General features: G+C 63.5%; 4 protein-coding genes across 8 annotated transcripts; 2 read left to right on the top strand and 2 right to left on the bottom strand.

Annotated features, from left to right (window-relative positions):
* The first annotated feature begins 731 nt into the window (after positions 1 to 731).
* LOC128137197 (B-cell differentiation antigen CD72-like) lies at positions 732 to 3,308 on the top strand. Of its 2 annotated transcripts, XM_052777946.1 has the most exons (6): positions 732 to 946; positions 1,057 to 1,155; positions 1,750 to 2,064; positions 2,195 to 2,343; positions 2,576 to 2,676; positions 3,012 to 3,308. In XM_052777946.1, exons 1-6 carry the CDS (start codon positions 802 to 804, stop codon positions 3,157 to 3,159), a joined length of 957 nt encoding a protein of 318 aa, XP_052633906.1. In that variant the 5' UTR covers positions 732 to 801; the 3' UTR covers positions 3,160 to 3,308. The 2 variants fall into 2 exon arrangements, with proteins under 2 accessions (XP_052633906.1, XP_052633907.1); XM_052777947.1 differs by lacking the exon at positions 1,057 to 1,155.
* A 2,671-nt stretch (positions 3,309 to 5,979) lies between these two features.
* LOC128137285 (B-cell differentiation antigen CD72-like) lies at positions 5,980 to 7,793 on the bottom strand. The gene is made up of 5 exons (XM_052778087.1): positions 7,649 to 7,793; positions 7,440 to 7,538; positions 6,531 to 6,845; positions 6,252 to 6,400; positions 5,980 to 6,019 (listed from the first exon to the last, which is right to left on the bottom strand). Exons 1-5 carry the CDS (start codon positions 7,791 to 7,793, stop codon positions 5,987 to 5,989), a joined length of 741 nt encoding a protein of 246 aa, XP_052634047.1. The 3' UTR covers positions 5,980 to 5,986.
* Positions 7,794 to 8,746: 953 nt separating this feature from the next.
* LOC128137764 (killer cell lectin-like receptor subfamily G member 1) lies at positions 8,747 to 12,016 on the bottom strand. Its single transcript, XM_052778936.1, has 6 exons — positions 11,945 to 12,016; positions 11,364 to 11,474; positions 10,764 to 10,844; positions 9,946 to 10,094; positions 9,589 to 9,692; positions 8,747 to 9,054 (listed from the first exon to the last, which is right to left on the bottom strand). The coding sequence occupies exons 1-6, from the start codon at positions 11,991 to 11,993 to the stop codon at positions 8,859 to 8,861; spliced, it is 690 nt and encodes a 229-aa protein (XP_052634896.1). The 5' UTR covers positions 11,994 to 12,016; the 3' UTR covers positions 8,747 to 8,858.
* Positions 12,017 to 13,136: 1,120 nt separating this feature from the next.
* LOC128137831 (uncharacterized) lies at positions 13,137 to 16,724 on the top strand. Of its 4 annotated transcripts, none has more exons than XM_052779040.1 (8): positions 13,137 to 13,577; positions 13,696 to 13,770; positions 13,887 to 13,964; positions 14,926 to 14,976; positions 15,640 to 15,675; positions 15,763 to 15,807; positions 16,008 to 16,148; positions 16,243 to 16,724. In XM_052779040.1, the coding sequence occupies exons 1-8, from the start codon at positions 13,241 to 13,243 to the stop codon at positions 16,578 to 16,580; spliced, it is 1,101 nt and encodes a 366-aa protein (XP_052635000.1). In that variant the 5' UTR covers positions 13,137 to 13,240; the 3' UTR covers positions 16,581 to 16,724. The 4 variants fall into 4 exon arrangements, with proteins under 4 accessions (XP_052635000.1, XP_052634999.1, XP_052635003.1 ...); XM_052779039.1 differs by having other exon boundaries at positions 14,923 to 14,976; XM_052779043.1 differs by lacking the exon at positions 15,640 to 15,675.
* Positions 16,725 to 19,500: the final 2,776 nt, after the last annotated feature.

The raw sequence follows: 19,500 nt of genomic DNA, 5'->3' as shown, positions 1-19,500 counted from the left end.
AGGTCAGGAAGGAGTTATGGAAAACTAAAGATTGAGCAGCTTCCACCCAATCCCCAGGAAGAACATGGAGCACATCCTCTTGGGCACACAGTGGTCCAGGCCCAGGGAGGACATGGCAGTGTCTGGGGGGAGCCCAGCAGAATTTACCAAGGGCAAGTGGTGCCTGCCCAACCTGCCTGCCTGCTGCTGTGGGAATACTGGGCTGGGAATGAGGGGAGAGCAATGGGGGCCATTTATCATGACCCTTCAAGGTGTGGGACATGGTCCACTGTGGTCTCCTTGCTGGCAGAGTGGGGAGATGTGGCCAGGAGAATGGGACAAGAGCAAGAGCTCCTGCTGCAACATGGAAACCTGTTTTAGGCATTAGGGCAAACATTTCTGCACCGTAGTGATGCTCAAACGCTGGAGCAGAGCACAGACAGGGGGCACCTCCAGCCCCAGAGCCACCTGTTCCCACATGGAAGCCAACCCCACTCTCCCCTGCCCCAGGGATTTGGGTTGATTCTCAGTAGGCTGAGTCCTGCAGCTCTGCCCAGTGCCCCAGCCTGGAGCTGTACCACCCCACTGCCATCCCAGGGGACCCTGAGAAGTTTCGGGGCGTGGAAGGGTACAGGATGGAAGCACCAGAGCCAATGGCAGGGCACTGGTCCCTGTAGCTGGGCTGTCCTGCTCCTGTCTGACACACAGCACAGTAAACTTCTGCTTCTGCAGAAACCAGCCACACTTCTCCTTTGCAGGTCTGAGAGAGGGGGCAACTGCAGCACAGCAGGAACTGTCAGGGCCATCGGGGCAGCCCAGGGCATGGCCCAGAGCGTGGTCTACGCCGACTTGAAGTTTGCCACAGCCCCGCCCGTCACAGCCCCCACCTGCCCCGCAGCCCCCGATGAGGACGACAGCCCCTATGAGAACGTGCCGCTGGGGATGGTGACTGCAGCGCCCAGCCCAGGTGAGAGCCCGGCCACGGGCACCGCTGCGGGGATGCCCCGACACGGCGTGGGCAGCGAGTGGTGGCAGTGGGACCACGGGGTGATGCCCGTGGGCGCGCATCTCTTGCAGGGCGCTGGCACCGGCGTTGGCGCATCCCTGCACGGCTGCTGGCAGCCAGCCTGCTGCTGCTGCTGCTGCTGGTGGCCACTGTGGCCCTGGGGGCTTGCTGTGAGTCGGGGTGAGGGCCGCGGGGTGGGAGGCACGATGGGGAGGGGGGCACCGGGAGCAGGTTTGGGGCTGGGTGAGGGCTGGGCTGCTGGGGGGGTGTCAGGGCCAGGGTGTGCCTGGGGCTGGCCGTCCAGGGCAGCGCTGCTTCTTGCTTGGCACCCTGAGCTGCCCTCCATCTGCCTGCGCTGCCTTCCCCCTGCTTCTCACTGCCTTCCCATTGCCTCCCATCACTTTCGCTTTCACCTCCCTTTGCTCTCCCTCCTCTTGCTCTCTTGTTGCTGCCCCCTTCCCCTCACCTCACCCTCCCCTTGCCTTCCCCTGCCTTCCCCCTGCCTCCCACTGCCTCCTATTACCTTCCTTTTCCCTCCCCATCGCCTCCTATTGCCTTTCCATTGGCTTCCATTTGCCTTCCTGTTGTGTCCCACTGCCTTCCTTCCCTTTCCCACCCATTGCCTCCCCTCGACATCCTTGTGGCCGTCTTGTCCTCCCCGTGGCCTGGCCATGCCCACCCTGCCCCCTGAGCAGGATCGGACCCAGGTCCCCCCGCTCGGGCCGTCCCACCCCCGTGCCCCAGCTCACCCCCCGTGTCCCCAGACTGGCAGGTCACCCGCAGCCTGCAGGATGCCTCCCGTGAGCATGCGGCCGAGCAGGGCCGCCTCTCGCAGGAGGTGAGCGCACGGGAGCAGAGCCTGGAGCGGACGCGGCTGGAGCTGGCGTGGGCCAGAGCGGAGCTGCAGCGAGCCTGGCGGGAGGGCAACAGCAGCCAGCTGGAGCTGGGGAGCCTGAACGCCGAGCTGGGGCGCGCCAGGCAGGAGCTGGCTGTGCTGGAGCAGGAGGTGCAGGAGGTGCGGGGGGAGCTCAGGGCCAGCGAGAGCTCCGTCAGCAGCCTGCGCGCCTGCGTGAATACAGGTAGGGCCGTGGAGGGCTGGGGGAACGGGCAGTGATGCTGCTGGGGAGATGTCGGGGCTGGTCCTGGCCAGGCTGGGCCCCCCGAGCATCCGCGGGAGGGCGGGCGCCTGAGCCGTGCCCCTGCCCCCAGATTGCTGCCCCTCGGGCTGGGTGCTCTACAGGAGCAGGTGCCTCTTCATCTCGGTGGAGAAGAAGACCTGGTGGGAGAGCTATTACGACTGCATGACGAAATCCGCTCGGCTGCTGGTCCAAGGCGACTGGCTGTCGTGGACGGTGCCGGTACAGAGCAGGGGGGCTGCGGCACCCCAGGAGGGTGGGCGCGATGGTGGGGCTGGGCAGAGCCCCGTGGGGCCAGCAGCAGCGGCATCTGCAGAGGTGCTGGGGTGGCACTGTCGGCCCTGGGTGCCCACCCCGGCGGGCTGCAGGGAGGAGCACGGCCAGCCCCGCGGCTCCCGGGTACCAGGTGGGCACTGGGCACGGGGCGGGCAGTCAACAGCTTCTGTCCCCCCAGCATTTTGTGCAGGTGCATGGTGCCACGTACTGGATTGGAGCAAAAGTTTCTCCTGACATGAAGAGTTCTGTTGTATGGCTGGACAGCAAGCGGTATTACTTGTAAGTGCAGCAGTCCATGGCACTAGCATCTGCCCTTTAACCATGCCAGGGAGGTGCTGTTTCACCCCTGTGAGACCCCCCTGGCAAAGGGGGTGATGCTCCAATGACAAGTGCCCCAAGGTGGGGAGGGGGCCCCGGGCAGACCCCAGCTGCAGTGTGCACAGCCAGACCTCCAAGTGGCAGAGCAGGAGGCTGGGGGGAGGAATGTGGCCCTTCCTCAGACTTTTCCCAGTGCCAGGCCCCCTGCCTGCCCCAGCAGCACTGGGATCTGTGGGAAGAGGTGTCCACAGTGAGGGTGCTGTCACTGCCCCACTGAGATATGCCCTCTCTCCCAGGTACGACCATTCTGGAGACTGCGGGATATCATCTAATGGGAAAATAGAGAGTTCAAAATGTGTGAAAAAGTACCAGTGGATCTGCGAGCAGTCCCCAAAGCTGAGCAGTGCATCCAAGACCCTCCTTCCTCTCCTGGTCGAGGACTGACTGTGCTGTCACCCCACTCCATTGCAGCACTCAGGGACAGAAACTGGGGGTGCACCCCAAGACCCTCTCCCCTGTGCATGCATTGCCTCAACCGTGTTGCAAAGCGCTGGGAAAGAGTGTCTGTATTTTAAAGCAAGACTTATGGAAAACAGACCTTATTGCCCTCTCTCACACTGACACATACACTTACACCACCTTGCACCAGCCCTCTGCATGTCCCCGTGTGGCCCGGTTAGCACAGCTCACAGAGACCCGGGACTCCGGTGCGGAGCCCAGCTCCCACCTGCTGTGTTCCCCCAAGGCTGCCGGCAGTGCACTGGTGCAGGCTGTGCCACTTGCATCTTTTCGGAGATGGGGCATGATTGCACCATTGGTATCCTTGACCGGTCCTTTTTGGAAAGTTCTGTCCTCTAATGCCTGTCCCTTCCATGAGCATCGACAGCTCTCTCATCCTGCCCTTTCTCCTCCCTCCATCACCTGCCCAGGGCTTTGGGCTGGGCCTTGCCTGGGGAGGCTGCAGGCAGGGGTGCCATCAGCATAAGAAACTGCTGGAGACCCCCGAGACCATGAGGGAGTGCTGGGGAGCCCTGAAACCATGGGGGGGTGAATAAGGGAGCCCTGAGGCCATGGCAAGAAATGGGGATGCAGCAAGAAGCCTTGAGACAGTGGGAGAAAGGGGGGAGCACTGGGAAGGCTTGGGAACATGGGGGAAAGGGGAGACCCCTGCCACCATGGGGGAAAGATCCCTAAGACCATGGTGGGACCTGAGCTGACAGGGAGGCGATGAGGGAGCCCTGACCCGGCTGGGCTGGGTGGGGGAGTCCCGGGGCAGCGCTGACCCTCCCCGTCTCACTCAGTGTTTCTGCAGAGAGGGGGATGAGGCAGGGACCACTTTGCTAAGCTGGATGTGGGCAGGTCCTGGGAGAGGAGGTGTGGAACGAGGCTGGTGGAGCCAGCCCATGGCACGGGGAGGCTGGGACAGGATTGCAGAAGGTCCCCTGCAATCTCAGCTATCATGTGAAACAAGGATTTGCTGTGTCTGGCTTGTCCTGGGGAGCCCAGATGTGGTCTCCTTGGTGCCCGCAAAGGAGCAGGCTCCCTGCACCTGGAGCCCTGAGCTCCAGCCACCACTGCCCACAGTGTCATTGGGCTCTGCCACCACAAGGACACACTGCTGACTCCTGCCCAGCCACTGGTTCGTGGGTCCCCCGGACCTGTTCAGCATGGCTGCTTGCTTGCCCATCTTGCTATGTGGGGTTTCTCCTTCCTTCCCAGCTGCAGGACTCGCCCTTTCCCCCATCCAGCATCAGCAGGCTTCCATCACCCAGTTTCTCCAGGCCCCTCTGAACACCAGTCCTGCCCTCCAGTATACCCACTACTGTCCAGTTTGGTGTTGTCCCCCAGCTGGCTGAGGCCATCCCCATCACATGACCCGGGGCACTGGTGAAGGCTGAGCATCAGCTCCAGGATTGACCCAGGAGGGATATCACCATCTGGATGAGGGCATCACTGACATCCCCTTGCAGCCCTCCTGCCATTCAGGTTTCCACCCACCTTCTTCTTTCCTTCTCCTGGCCACATCTCCCCACTCTGCCAGCAAGGAGACCAGGGGAAACCACGTCCCAGACCTCAAAGGTTCATGATAAATGGCCCCCATTGCCCTCCCCTTGTCCCCAGCCCAGTATTCCCACAGCAGCAGGCAGGTCAGACAGGCATCACTTGACCTTGGTAAATCCTGCCTGGTTTTTCCCACCCACCAGCATGTTCTCCCTGGGCCTGGACCATCACACACCTAGGAGGACATGCTCCATCTTCTTCCTGGGATCAAGGCTCTTCTCCAACTGGGATAACAAAGCTCAGCTCTGGGACAGGCTGTGGCCAATGGCAGGTGATGGAGAGAGGAGAAAGGGCAGGATAGGAGCCAGTGACAGCCAGTGACAAAGGCAAGGGGCAGCCAGTAAAACAAAAGGACTCCCTGAGGGGGACAGTTTGGGGACACCAATGACACCATCATACCCAGCTTCACAAGGTGCAAGGGGGACCTCCCAAACCAGCCTCAGCAGAAGGCAGCATAGGTGAGCAGGAGTTGGTACCAGCGTCTCCTCCCTGGGTCACAGGAGCTGGGGCTGAAGGGCAGGGGCTGGGGAAGTAAGTCTGGGCATGAGTATGGAACACAGAAATATAGTCTCTTTTCCGTAAGTCTTGTTTTAAAATGCAGACACCTTCTTTCCCAACCTGTATCCCCAGAGCTCTGCAATGCGGTTGAGGCAATGGTGCGCAGGGATGTGGCTGTGCAGGAGGGAAAGGGTGTCTTTGCTGTGCACTCCCAGCTCCTGCCCCTCAGTCCTGCAACAGAAAGGGAGTCTCAGAGTTCACCCCTTGGCCAGGAGAGGAAAGAGGGTCTCTGATGGGCTGCTCAGATTTGGGGGCTTCTCACAGATCCATGGAAAATCATCAAAGCAGTAGGAGTTGCTTACCTTTCCATAGGATGTTCTTGCACAGAGTGGGACCTAGCTGTTCCCAGAAGACAAGGAGCACATGAGAGGTGCCACCACCATGCTCACAGCCTGCTGCCAGCCTCGTGGTGTCTCCCACACAGCTGCAGCCCCAGGGCCCCTTAGCCTGGGCAGGAAGGCCAGAGCACTGCCCATGCCTGAGCATCGGTCCCGTGGCCAGGACAGATGCCTGAGCAATGCCCAGCACCTCTACCCATGGCTGTTGAAGGTGGGAGAGGTGCAGGTGGCCAGGATGGAACAACTTACTCTTTAAACAGCTTCTCATACAGGCCATCAGGTTTATCATGAAGATTTTGTTATCTCTCTCCGATTCAGTACGTGGCACCATGCACCTGCACAAAATGCTGGGGGGACAGAAGCTGTTGACTGCCCGCCCCGTGCCCAGTGCCCACCTGGTACCCGGGAGCCGCGGGGCTGGCCGTGCTCCTCCCTGCAGCCCGCCGGGGTGGGCACCCAGGGCCGACAGTGCCACCCCAGCACCTCTGCAGATGCCGCTGCTGCTGGCCCCACGGGGCTCTGCCCAGCCCCACCATCGCGCCCACCCTCCTGGGGTGCCGCAGCCCCCCTGCTCTGTACCGGCACCGTCCACGACAGCCAGTCGCCTTGGACCAGCAGCCGAGCGGATTTCGTCATGCAGTCGTAATAGCTCTCCCACCAGGTCTTCTTCTCCACCGAGATGAAGAGGCACCTGCTCCTGTAGAGCACCCAGCCCGAGGGGCAGCAATCTGGGGGCAGGGGCACGGCTCAGGCGCCCGCCCTCCCGCGGATGCTCGGGGGGCCCAGCCTGGCCAGGACCAGCCCCGACATCTCCCCAGCAGCATCACTGCCCGTTCCCCCAGCCCTCCACGGCCCTACCTGTATTCACGCAGGCGCGCAGGCTGCTGACGGAGCTCTCGCTGGCCCTGAGCTCCCCCCGCACCTCCTGCACCTCCTGCTCCAGCACAGCCAGCTCCTGCCTGGCGCGCCCCAGCTCGGCGTTCAGGCTCCCCAGCTCCAGCTGGCTGCTGTTGCCCTCCCGCCAGGCTCGCTGCAGCTCCGCTCTGGCCCACGCCAGCTCCAGCCGCGTCCGCTCCAGGCTCTGCTCCCGTGCGCTCACCTCCTGCGAGAGGCGGCCCTGCTCGGCCGCATGCTCACGGGAGGCATCCTGCAGGCTGCGGGTGACCTGCCAGTCTGGGGACACGGGGGGTGAGCTGGGGCACGGGGGTGGGACGGCCCGAGCGGGGGGACCTGGGTCCGATCCTGCTCAGGGGGCAGGGTGGGCATGGCCAGGCCACGGGGAGGACAAGACGGCCACAAGGATGTCGAGGGGAGGCAATGGGTGGGAAAGGGAAGGAAGGCAGTGGGACACAACAGGAAGGCAAATGGAAGCCAATGGAAAGGCAATAGGAGGCGATGGGGAGGGAAAAGGAAGGTAATAGGAGGCAGTGGGAGGCAGGGGGAAGGCAGGGGAAGGCAAGGGGAGGGTGAGGTGAGGGGAAGGGGGCAGCAACAAGAGAGCAAGAGGAGGGAGAGCAAAGGGAGGTGAAAGCGAAAGTGATGGGAGGCAATGGGAAGGCAGTGAGAAGCAGGGGGAAGGCAGCGCAGGCAGATGGAGGGCAGCTCAGGGTGCCAAGCAAGAAGCAGCGCTGCCCTGGACGGCCAGCCCCAGGCACACCCTGGCCCTGACACCCCCCCAGCAGCCCAGCCCTCACCCAGCCCCAAACCTGCTCCCGGTGCCCCCCTCCCCATCGTGCCTCCCACCCCGCGGCCCTCACCCCGACTCACAGCAAGCCCCCAGGGCCACAGTGGCCACCAGCAGCAGCAGCAGCAGCAGGCTGGCTGCCAGCAGCCGTGCAGGGATGCGCCAACGCCGGTGCCAGCGCCCTGCAAGAGATGCGCGCCCACGGGCATCACCCCGTGGTCCCACTGCCACCACTCGCTGCCCACGCCGTGTCGGGGCATCCCCGCAGCGGTGCCCGTGGCCGGGCTCTCACCTGGGCTGGGCGCTGCAGTCACCATCCCCAGCGGCACGTTCTCATAGGGGCTGTCGTCCTCATCGGGGGCTGCGGGGCAGGTGGGGACCGTGACGGGCGGGGCTGTGGCAAACTTCAAGTCGGCGTAGACCACGCTCTGGGCCATGTGAGCGGGTGCTGCCGCAGGCAGCAGCAGTCCAGGGACTTGGTCCTTCCCTGCTCCACCGCCATCAGGTGATAGTCTGTGGCAAAGATTGCGTGGGGTGGAGCCACATCTTCATGTGCAGAAAAGCAGAAGTAGTTGCTTTATTTACAAAAAGTGGTTTTATTTCTGAGGCTGCTCTTGCTTCAGGGGCTGGGGGCATGAACGAGCTCTATCCTGGGCAGCATGCTCTGCATCTGCCTCCCCAGGCTGCAAGGAGCCCCAAGAGCCCGTGTGTACTGGCCACAGCAGGGCCATGCTGCCCTATGCATCCATCACCTTCGCCATCCCAGCCCCTGCTCGGGAGATGGGATGCAGTGATTGTGGGGGCTTAGTCCTCCGCATGTGCCAGGAGGGACTCCCAGGCATGTCCATGCCAGAGCGGCATGCTGCTGGCAAAACCCACGTGGTCTATATTGAAACCATAACAGCCCCCATGACCAAACTCCTCCAAGCCAAGCCCCAGCAGGCCTTTTAGGCTCTCGCACATCACCCAGCCTCAAAGAAAAGTGAGGGTGTTTGCTGTGACCTCCTCAGACTGGGCAGGCACCAGGAGACAAACTGCTGCCCAGCCCAAGCCTTCTGTGGGACCGGGGAGGCAAAGGGTCACCTCTCAGCTGCCTTTCCCAAGAACCATAAACCCCAGGCAGCCACCATGACCAGAAAGCCCATAGCTTTGGGGGAACCTGCTCCAGCCTGCACAGGAGCTGCTCCACACTGCCACCAGGCCATGGGGACGCTTGGGTGGATGCTGGCTCCCAAACACTTCCTTCAGTGCCACGGCAGCTGCAGTTTCCCACTGGGCAGCAATGTGACCGAGTCAGTGAGCTGGAGGATGATCCTCCATCCCACCACCTTCATCCCCCAAAGCCAGCCACAGCATCCAAGTGCCAGAGTTTATTGGCAAAGTGCAGAGATCCAGGGAGGTAAAGAGGTCTGAGTGAGGAGGCAGCGGCGGCCGGGGATTCCCACGCAGTGGGGTCGGGCAGGGAGCAGGGTGGTGGGACAGGCTGGAGGTCCCCACGGTCATCACGGCCCCACGCAGGTGTAGGTGGTGTTTCCCCAGAGGAAGGCGGGGGGCGAGGACCGGAGCCACTGCAGGGTGGCTGCGCTCTGCTCGCAGACCCAGCCAAGGGCTTCCCCGCACAGACCGCCTGACAGCCCCAGGCCTGACACCCTGCCACAGGCCAGGAAGGAGCTGGTGGAGCGCTGGATTGGGAAGAGCCTGCAGGGAGAGAGCGGGCTGAGATGGGATGGGTGGGAAGGGCTGGGGTCATCCCATCAGCAGCATCTCCAGCCAGGGACCAGAGGCTGCACAGAGATGCTGTGGGGGCAAAGCTCGCCCTCCCCATGGAGCACTGTCCCCTGCCACCCTCCTCCCAATTAGGACACATGCTCTGATCTCCCCCACCCTACCTCTGCCTGTTTGACATGCAGCCCCCAGCCCCATCATGCCCGCAGCACCCCCAGATCCCTCCTGGCAGGGCTCAGCACCAGCTGCACCAAGCAAAGCCTGGGAACCTGCTTTTGGGGAGCCCCCCCACCCCCTCACCCAGGCAAGGTGTGGGCACCAGGGTCAGGCCCCCGCAATCTTCCCTTCCCTAAAATGCCCCAGTGCAGCCCTGGGAAGACAAGAGGTGGCCAAAATGTGGAGCACGCTCCTGCATGCCAGTGGGCTGCCTGTCGCCCCGTCTCCTCCCCGAGCCCTGATGCTGGACCTTCAGCTGTCCCCTGGCTGGGGACAAGCTGACAGCCTCACCCCTTCAGTGCGGTGCCATCCAGCCACTTCCAGTCAGACCTGGAGCCATCCCTCTTCAGTCCCACGTGGAACACCTTCATGTTGGCTGTGCGCACCAGGAAAGCCTAGCACAGGAGAGGACCCACATGAGCTCCCTGGGGGGACACCCAGCCCCAGCCACACCATCAGTGATGGGGGCTGCGCAGCATCGCCAGCTCCCTGCCTGGAGGCTTGGCTAGGCTTTGGGCACGTGGGCCAGAGCCAGGGAGCTGAGACCCTGCTGGTGATGGCTGGGTGACTGCTGAGGGACCTTGAGGTGGTCACCAGCACAGCCCAATGCCCACGGGGAGTTGGACAGGCCAGGCTGGGTGCACTCACCAGGGTGGTGTTGGCTCGGATGGTGACTAGCTGAGCCCCTTTGGAGCAGCAGTCTTCTCTGCTCTGCTCCCAGCTCTTTTTGGCAGAGGAGAAGTAGTAGCACCGCCCTGCATCCCAGAGCCAGCCAGCTGGGCAGAACTGGCATCTCCCTGCACACCAGAAATACAGCCTGCAGGAGCAGCCGGGACGGGGCAGCTGGCAGGGGATGCCACCAGCCCCCAGCCCAAGGGACAGGAGGGTGACAAGGGGCAGCCGGGGTACCAACCAGCCCAGTGTACTCCTGTGGCTGCCCCACGGAGAGGACCCTCCACTTGCCCTTACTCTGGAGCCCAGCTCCCACATCACAGCCCCAGCTCCCCAGCGGGAGCCCCAGGGGAGATGGGCTGGTTACACGAAGGTGCTGGCATTGGGCAGGTGTGTCAGGAAGGAGAGCTCCAGGTTTGGGGGTATGATACAAACATCAATAGCAAAGCGCTGGGAACGCAGTCAAGATTTCAGCATCACCAGACACTAGTCGAAAGAGAGTGTCCGATGCCATTTGGCACATGGATGCTTATGGCAGCCATAAGCCTGATGCTGATGGCGGGCCCACGCGACACTGAGCTGCGCTGGGGTCATCTCTTCCGAAGGGGTCCCAGCAGTGCAGCCTGTTCAGCAGCACTGGGGCAGCATTCCATGCTGTGAGCCAGGGGCAGGCAGCAAGGCTGAAGGAAGACTTGGCAGGGGGCACGTTCTGGAGTAGGGAGAGATCCTGCCTCTTGAAAGGAGCAGCCAGGCTCTCTCCAAGCCCTGCCCAGGAGCCCACCATGCTCTCCTACCTTGCAGTGTCTGTTGCCCATAGCTGGGGCTCTCCTCCATGCTCCACGGACCATGGTTGCAGCTCTCCTGTTGTCCTAAATCTACAGAAGAAGAGCACAGTAGTGTCCCCGCCAACCCTGGGCTCCTGCTCCCTGCAGCACCCAGTGTCCTCTCCCACGGGACAGGCCACAGTTGTGGCTGAGGGTGTCCCCCACTTTAGGTGACCTGCCAGCCAAGCCCGCCAAAGGTCCTTGTGGCTTTTGCTGTGCTTGGGGGCCCATCACACAACAGGCTTTCGGGGAAAGTGCTTCTGCCTTTCGGTTTCAGTGTCACTGCTCTCCCTCCCCCTTTATTTCATTGCCATGTGATGGAGCAGGATGCCCTGGCACCATCCCCAAGCCCACACTGTTCCCTTGCCTTCTGCTCCCAGCCAGGCAGGCAAGGTCTTGCCTCACCAATTTTCCTGCTTGCCCCAGAACCCGCAACGCCCTCAGCCCCAGGCAGGAGGTCCCGGCTCCATGGGCAAGCTGCAGCTCTGTCTGTTGCTACACAGGCCCCATGGTGCCAGCCCCGACCCCAAGACCCCAGCCAGAGAGGTCTGGGCACAAGCAGATACTCACGGTGGAAGCTCAAGCCAGCGAGGATGATTTGTGCCAGCAGGAGCAGTAGGGAGAGGAGAGCCAGGCTGATGGCTGCCCAGCACCAGGGCAGGCGCAGCGGCTGCTGAGGAGCTGAGAAAGGGAGTTAACCTGAGCCCTGGAGGCTTGGTGGGAGCAGTGGGGACCCCCCCAACCAGGAAAGGTCTGTGAACCCTGGGCAGGGTCTCAGGAGGCAGTGGGGGAACCCTGGAAAACTGAGGGAGACCCTGTTTGCAGCACTTTGACCCTCGTAGAAATCGTTTCCCTGCAGACAGCGCTTGGCACGGGGCGGGCAGAGCGGACCGAGGGGTGCCTGTGTGTGCTGTGGCACTGGGGTGCAGTGGGCACCCCCTGCCCTTGAGCCCCTCCTGCCCCCCACCCTGAGAGCAGGCAGTCTGCAAGGGGGCTGGAGAGTAAGCTGTTTGGGAAGAAGATACCCGAAACGAGCGAGCGGGGGGAGCAGGGCTGGGGGAACGGCCCTGCAGAGGGCAAGGGGCTGCAGGAGGGCAGGGGACCCACCGGGAGAGCTGGGGTGCCAGGGGCAGGGAGCAGCACGCCATTACCTGGTGTGGGGGGCAAGCGCAGATCAGCATACGTGACCCCCTCTTCCATCCCTCCCTTGGTCTCTCACTCTGTGTCCCACAGGGGAAGCGGTAACCCCCTCCCAGCCCCCTTTGGCAGCCGGGTGTGACGCGAAATGGAGAGTGTCACTTCCTGGTGGGGTCCCCAGAGGCACCACCTGGGCCCCAGCCCTGGGGGGCCACGGCGCTGCCAGCAACCGGGGCGAGGGGGAACCCCTGGTCGGCCAGCACCCAGGCATTCCCCGCACCAGGGAAACCCGCACCCCTGGCTTGGGGGCAGCGAGCGGTGGGGATGGCTGCTAGCTCAGACACAGGGCCAGGGCTGGACTGGGCAGCCATGTCGAGGCTGCCTTCCCTGACCCGACGCCTCGGTGCTCAGCAGATCTGTCCTAGGGACCGTGCGGGGGACCTGGGCATCCTTGGGGAGCAGGACACAGGGCCCTGCCTGCATCCCCCGGCTCCGCACTCTCAAAGCAGCAAGACCACGGGGTGTTTGCTCAGATGTGGTTTCTGCTGCCATTTTTTTTTTTTTTTTTTTCATGGGCCTGCAGCTGCATCTCAGCCCTGGAAAGCGGGGTCTGGGCTGCTCCTTCCACTCCCCGAGCCTTGAGGGCTGCCGTGATGGCCATCCCTGCCGTGCCCTCGGCGGTGGGGGGGGGGCAGAGACCCCGGGCTCCCTGCCGCACCGCGCACCTCCACCCCTACAGCCGGGCAGGGCAGGCAGGGCAGGCAGGAGCGGGGATGCCTGCGGGCAGACAACGACCCCCTCCGCCCGGCTGGCGGGTGATGGGGGGGTTAGCGAGGCCAGGACTACGTTTCCCAGCGGCTCCTCCCGGGGCTGCACATGCTCAGTGCGGCTCCCGGCAACTCCCGGCAGCTCCCGGCGCGGCGCCCGGTGCCGCGCAGGAGCGCTCGGTGCGGCTCCCGGTGCCGCTCCCGGTGCGGCCGCCGGTGCGGCTCCCGGCGGTCCCCGGCGCGGATCCCGGTGCGGCTTCCCCTTCGGCCCCCGGTGCAGCTCCCGCTGTGGATCCCCGCGACTCCCGGTGCGGATCCGTGCGGCTCCCGGTGCGGCTCCCGGGGCCGGCCCCCGGTGCAGCTCCTGGTGCAGCTCCCGGCAGCTCCCGGGGCAGCTCCCGGCGGCTGCCGGTGCAGATCCCGGTGCGGCAGACTCCCGGGGAGCGCACGGCCGAGCCCCGGGGCTGAGCCCTGCCCATCCCGGCCTCACCACCGGCCCGGGGCCGAGGTTTCCCCGCGGCACCCACCCTCGCCCCCGGCAGCATGCCCCGCGGGCGAGCCTGGACGCAGGCGGAGGTCAGCAGCCTCCTGGCGCTGGTGGGGAGCTCCGGGGAGGCCGCCCTGCTCATGGCGTCCACGTCGCGACCCAACGAGGCACTGTGGCGGGAGATCTCCCAGGGGCTGGCGGCGGCCGGCTACGGGCGCAGCGTGGCCCAGTGCCGCTCCAAGTGGAAGGCACTCAAGCAGGCTTTCCACTCGGAGCGGGAGACGCGCCGGAGGGCAGGACACCACTCGCCCTGCCTGCCCCCGCACTACCGAGCCATGAAGAACATCTGGAAGGCGGCCGGGCGGCCCGTTTTCGGCGAGCGGAGGATGCCAGGTGGGTGCCAGGGACGGGTGGGTGAGCTCTGCGGGGTAGCTGGACATGGGATACTGGGGGAGCACTGGTGCTGCATGGCCACCCAGGGTCTGTTGATGATCTCTTTCTCTTTCTCTAGACCTTGTGAAGCTGCCCCCCAGGAAGCGCAGGTCAGCCCTTGCTGCCCACCCTTCGTCCTCGCCAGAGCCACCAGGTACTCGTGGGCTCAGGCAGCTGGAGTGCGGCTTGTCCCAGCTGTGGGGTGGCAGGCACACCTCGTCTCCCAGTTATCGAAGCTCTTTTCTGCAACCCCTCACTCTCCTTCTGCAGAGCACCATGTTGGCAGGGACGCCCCAGGCATGCTGATGTCCCCGCTGCTGCAGTGTGTGAAGGACGAGCCAGAGAGCCGTAAGTACCGGTCTGCCCCGCTGCACCGGGCTGCACAGCCACGGCTCCAGCCCAAGCCCATGCCAGCATGATGGGAATGGGGGGGCTTAGAGGGTCGGGGGTCCCATCACAAGTCCCTTAGCAGGGATGCTCGCCAATGGGGGTGTTGGGACCTCTCTCCCGAGGCTTTGGCTCCAAACCAGCCCCAGACCGTGAGGGGATGGGGATGGCTGGGACAGGGCAGGAGGGGGTCCCCAGCTCTGACCCAGCCTGAGGGCATGGTGAGGCTGCTGGCTGCCCCATGGCAGGTTGTGGGGCTCAGGGTCTCAAAGGGACGGTGGCACCGATCCAGCTCAGGGGGCTCTTGTGGCTGTGCGGCACTGCAGGGCATGTGACTCGCCTTCCTTCGACAGGTCCTGGCTTCCCCCTTCCCCAGTAACACCATAAACCTCCAGATGAGTTAGAACTGGGTGTGAGGGCCAGAGGTGCCTGCAGCTCCCCTGCCCTGCAGCCCACCCAGGGGCAGATCCTGCGGCCGCCTCATTGTTTGCACTCTTGAGGGTTTGGCACGGAGGTGATGCAGGGTACGTCCCTGGGTCTGATTTGCGTGGGTGCCCCGGCCAGCATCCCACACTGGGTAATTACCTTCTGTCTCCCTAAATTCCCCCTGCAGTTTCAAGTGGATGTGGGATTCTCCTTCACTTCCAGTCCTAATCTGTTGTGTAGCGTTGCTGCGCGCTGCTACGCCGCTGCTGCCTTCCAGCCCAGAGGTGGCTGCATTGCAGTGGTGGGTGAGTGACTCCTGCTTTTGTATCTAGCTCGTGAAACGCTTTGGGGCCTTGCAGGGTGCTGTGGAGCTGTGGCTAGGGCATGTCGGGCTGTGGGGCTGGCCGGGGCAAGCTGGGCAGACCCCGGGGTGGTGGTGATCCCCCAACAGGTCCTGTCAGACAGTGCATCTCTCCTCTCTGCTCTCTCCCAGCAGCAAGTGGGGACCACGTCGCTGGAGTGCCGCCCGCTTCCCCCACCATGACACGTAAGGCTTTCCTTGCCCCGCTGTCCTGGTTTCAGCTGGGATAGAGTTAACTGTCTTCCTAGTAGCTGGTACAGTGCTATGTTTTGAGTTCAGTATGCGAAGAATGTTGATAACACTGATGTTTTCAGTTGTTGCTCAGTAGTGTTTAGACTAAAGTCAAGGATTTTTCAGCTTCTCATGCCCAGCCAGTGAGAAAGCTGGAGGGGCACAAGAAGTTGGCACAGGACACAGCCAGGGCACCTGACCCAAACTGGCCAACGGGGTATTCCATACCATGGGACGTCCCATCCAGTATAGGAACGGGGAAGTGGGGGCAGGGATTCGCCGCTCAGGGACTGGCTGGGTGTCGGTCGGCGGGTGGTGAGCAGTTGCACTGCGCATCATTTGTACATTCCAATCCTTTCATTATTACTGTTGTCATTTTATTAGTGTTATCATTATCATTATTAGTTTCTTCTTTTCTGTTCTATTAAACCGTTCTTATCTCAACCCACGGGTTTTGCTTCTTTTCCCGATTTTCTCCCCCATCCCACTGGGGGGGGGGGGAGTGAGTGAGCGGCTGCGTGGTGTTTAGTTGCTGGCTGGGGTTAAACCACGACACCCGCTCAGCCCAGTAAACCCCCTCAGCCCCACGAGCAGGGTCTGATACGGTTCTCGTTGCAGACACCGGTCACTGCTTCCCTCCCCTTCCCCTCCTGGGTGAGTACCGTGCCCAGGCCACTGCGCTTGTGCGCCCCGGGGCAGGAGGTAGCTGAAGCTCACGGACTCCGTCTGTTCTCTTTCCAGGCTGTCACACTGCCCTGAAGCAGGAAAGAGCTGAGCGAAAGGCTGGTAAGTGTCTGCAGCTTCGAGCAAGTCCCCCTGCTCCAGGGGGTATGTCTGTCCTGTCCTGCCTGTGGGGACGGAGAGCAGGGGCTCCCACGAGCAGTGCCCTCCTGGGGCTCTGTGGTGGGGTCAGGCTGTGTATGGGGCTTGGGCCTGAGTGGCTCCAGCACTCTGGTTGCTCCCTCCATGCCAAACCATTGTGGCAGATTTTCCTGGTGAGACGTCCCCGGGGATGCAAAGAGGAAACCAAGTGCTGCCAGTGGCCACCGCAGCCCCGGGCTCCCCTGGGACAGCTGCCATGAGTGAGCAGCCAGCAGCAGAAGGGGCATCAGACACAAGCCTGCAAGGTGGGTCCTCCCTGCAGCATCCCAACAGCCTCACAGCAGGGGCTCTCAGAGCCATGGTGAGGGTTTGCCGCCACTGACCCACCTCTCACTGCAGGCTCCAGTGTGGCAGGCTTGCTTCAGAGCGTTCAGCAGCTGCTGGTGCAGATCCTGCAAACGTCGCGGCAGCAGCAGGCGCTGCTGGAGAGCCTGGCCAGTGACACCGTCTCCCACCTCCACCTCCTCTCCCACAGCCTGGTGCAGGTGGGCGAGACCCTGCACCAGCTCCTGCTCCGGCCGCAGACCCACCCTGGCCCACTCAGTCACTACGTCCCCCACGTGCCCCTTTTTGAAGGTGGCCCCGGGGTGCCCTGCTCCCCAAATACTCCCCACACCTCCCCAGATCACAAAGAGGAGCCTCGGGTGTCCCCTGCTGCCGGCTGCACCCCCCCATGAGTGCCACCATCCCCAGCCCCAGGGGCAACAATTCACTACACAGCCGTGGCACAAATCTTTATAGCAGAGGCCCTGGATATTTTGGAAGTTTATAGAAGAGAGACATTTTAATAAAATTAAAAATAGCTTTTGTACCAGTGACAACGATTGACTGATTCTTTCCCCGTCTCCGGAGGATGTTCCCCTTCTCACTTTCGAGATGAGCAGAAGGGGAACTCGGCTATTTACGGCCTCCGAGAAACTCCCAGGCCACACACGGTGGGGCAGATGTATGTTCCATGCCCCTGCCCGTGCCCTGACGACTTCCAGTTGTGCCTGGGGCCGACGGGACCCTGGCCTGGAGAACGTGCTGCCAGGTTGCGGAGAGGAGCAGGGCTGCTGCTGGGGCTTGGGAGGGCAGGGAGGCCAGATGGGACACGAGCTGCATCCTTCTGCAAGGGAAGGGGCCAGGGTGGGCAATGTTGGGCAGCACTGGGGCTGGGGAGGCAGCGCATGCTGCAGCCGTGGTCCCTTGATCGCTGGGTCCTTAGCTGGTCACTTCCAGCAGGTGAACTGGGGCTGTCACAGATGGTGCTGCGGACTTGCAGCATGCTGTGGTGAGTCCCCTCCTGCTCCCGGGGCTCAGGACACAGATCACCGTCAGGTAGCAGCAGTTGCAGACATGCCATGGCATATTGCGCTTGGCAAAGCGGTCACTGGCTCTTACCTGGACCCCTACCACCTCCACCAGGATGCCCACATCCTCCATGGGAATGGGGCAGATGTGCTGGCTGCCTCCAGAATCACTTGGCCATGTCCAGGGAGTGGACGTAGGTGATGCCGCTGGCAAAGGGCAGGTAGATGTCAGTATTCCTGCCATGCCACATGCCGCTTGCTGGAGGGCTGGCAGGTGACCTGCCACTTCTCCCAGGAGAAGAGTGACCCCACAGAGAGGCTGGTCTGTGTCAGGTCAAGCCCAGCCAGGAAGATGGGCAAGCAGTCCATGTTGAAGCAGTCGTCATCCATCTTGAGGATGTAGCAGGGCCAGCACTGCTCAGAGGCCGTGTGTGACCTTCAGGGTGAGGTTTCAATACATGTCCGTGTAGCTCCCCAGCAAGATGTCCCCCAACTCCTGCCCTTCCTGCTGCACACCCCAGCCCACTGCTGCCTCAGATGCCTGCCCCACTAGAAACACCACTGCAGGGGCTTGCCAGGGCACCCCATGTCCTCCAAATGCACACGCCAGCACGCACCCCACGTGTGGCCAAGCCATGGGGAGCAGCCAGGGGCATGGCCAACGGGGGCCACCAGAGAGGTGACTGGGGGACAGCAGGTGCTACAGCACCACTGAGCAGCAACGTTGCAGCCCAGCTGGCATCTGGCAGGGGAGAAGCGTGGGTGGGTGGTGCTGGGAAAGCCCGTTACCTCTCACAGCACCGTCCCTCATCCCACGCCAGCTGTGCACCGTGGATCAGAGAGAAGGGCCGTGCTGTGGAGGCATGCTGGCCCCGTGATGCAGCAGCCAGGGAGCTGGAGCCCATGGGGGCTGCTGGGAGTGGGACCAGCCCTGGTGGGGATGGGGCTCCCATGACCGTACAAAAACCATCCTCTGTGCTCCCGAGGGTGCTCCCAGCTCTCCCCAAGCCTCCTGGCAGTGGGGCCACTGCCTGCAAACAGCTCTGCCCTGTCTTTCTCCTTTGGGGCTGACCAGGGTGGGCGAAGGTAGGAGAAAGGTGGGATCTCCCTTCCTGAGCCCTGCCAGTGAGGTTGCAACAGGAGGGCACCTTTGGGCTGCGGTTGTCCATGCTCCCCACTACCCTGCTGTGCTCCCCACCACCCCACCATGCTCCCCACCATCCTGTCTTGCTCCCTGGCATCCTGCCGTGCTCCCCACCAGAGGCTGCAGCCTCCTGCCTTCAGCTCTGGGACACCATGGCACCCAATTCACCAAGGCCTGGGGGTGCTGGGGCAGTGGGGCGGGCTGCTCCCTCTCACAGAGAGAGGCCAGGTCCCTGGCAGGAGGTGAAGTGCGGTGAGGGGTGCCCTGGGATGGGGTGCAGTAGGGGGTCTGGCTGCAGAGGAAGGTGGAGTTGCAGCAGGGCCTGCAGTGGGGTGCTGTGAGGGTTGCAGATCAGGGGTGCATGGGGTGGCATTGGGGGTACAGCGGGAGACAGCGGCGTGCAGCACCGGGAACTGGGAGGGTTAGACCGAGCGCGCAACGGGGTGCGTGGGGTTGCAGTGGGGTTGCAGTGTGAGCGTGTTGGGGTGCGGTAGGGTGGCGGTGGGGCTGCAGAGGGGGTGCAGGGGGGCGGCAGTGGGGTGCAATGGGGTTCAGTGGGGTGCAGTGGGGTGCAGTGGGGTGCAGCGGGTGCGCTGGGACCGCTGGCCGCGGGGTGCAGCGCGGTGCACTGGCCGTGCGGGCAGGGCCGGCCTAGAGCGACAGGTCGGCAGCCAATAGGAGATCAGGGTGGAGAGGCAGGGGCGGGGTCAGATCAAGGCCCGCCTGACCGTCAGGGGCGTGGCCGAGGAGCGCTCTACCCAATCGCAGAGGCTGGGGCGGAGCAAAGGGAGGGGCGGGGAGAGGGCAGGGGGCTCCCCCGTGACGTCACGGGAGGGGATCCCCCTGCGGGGCGGGGCGGCCGGGCGCAGTCCCCGGGGCTCCTGCGGGGGGGTCTCGTTACTCGGCCCGGTCCAGCCTGCCCCGGGGTTGGGGCATCGCCACCCCCCCGGGTTGGGCCCCCCTAGAACAGAGGGTCGCCCCCTCAGTGCAAAGGGGGTGAGCCCCCCCCCGGGGTCTGCTTCACCCACCCCCCCCCCGCCTCCCGCCGGTGTAGGGGTGCGTGGAGTGGGCTGCTGGGCAGGCATGGGGGTGTCCTGCCAGGGGCACGCTGTGGCACTCACCCTGCACCTTCTGCTCCCTGCCCTGCCCCGTGCAGCACGG

The sequence above is a fragment of the Harpia harpyja genome, chromosome Z (genome assembly GCF_026419915.1).
Source record: "Harpia harpyja isolate bHarHar1 chromosome Z, bHarHar1 primary haplotype, whole genome shotgun sequence".
NCBI classification, from domain to species: Eukaryota; Metazoa; Chordata; class Aves; order Accipitriformes; family Accipitridae; genus Harpia; species Harpia harpyja.
The sequence above is the reverse complement of the archived record's forward strand: the minus strand, read 5'-3'. Positions and strand labels throughout refer to the sequence as shown.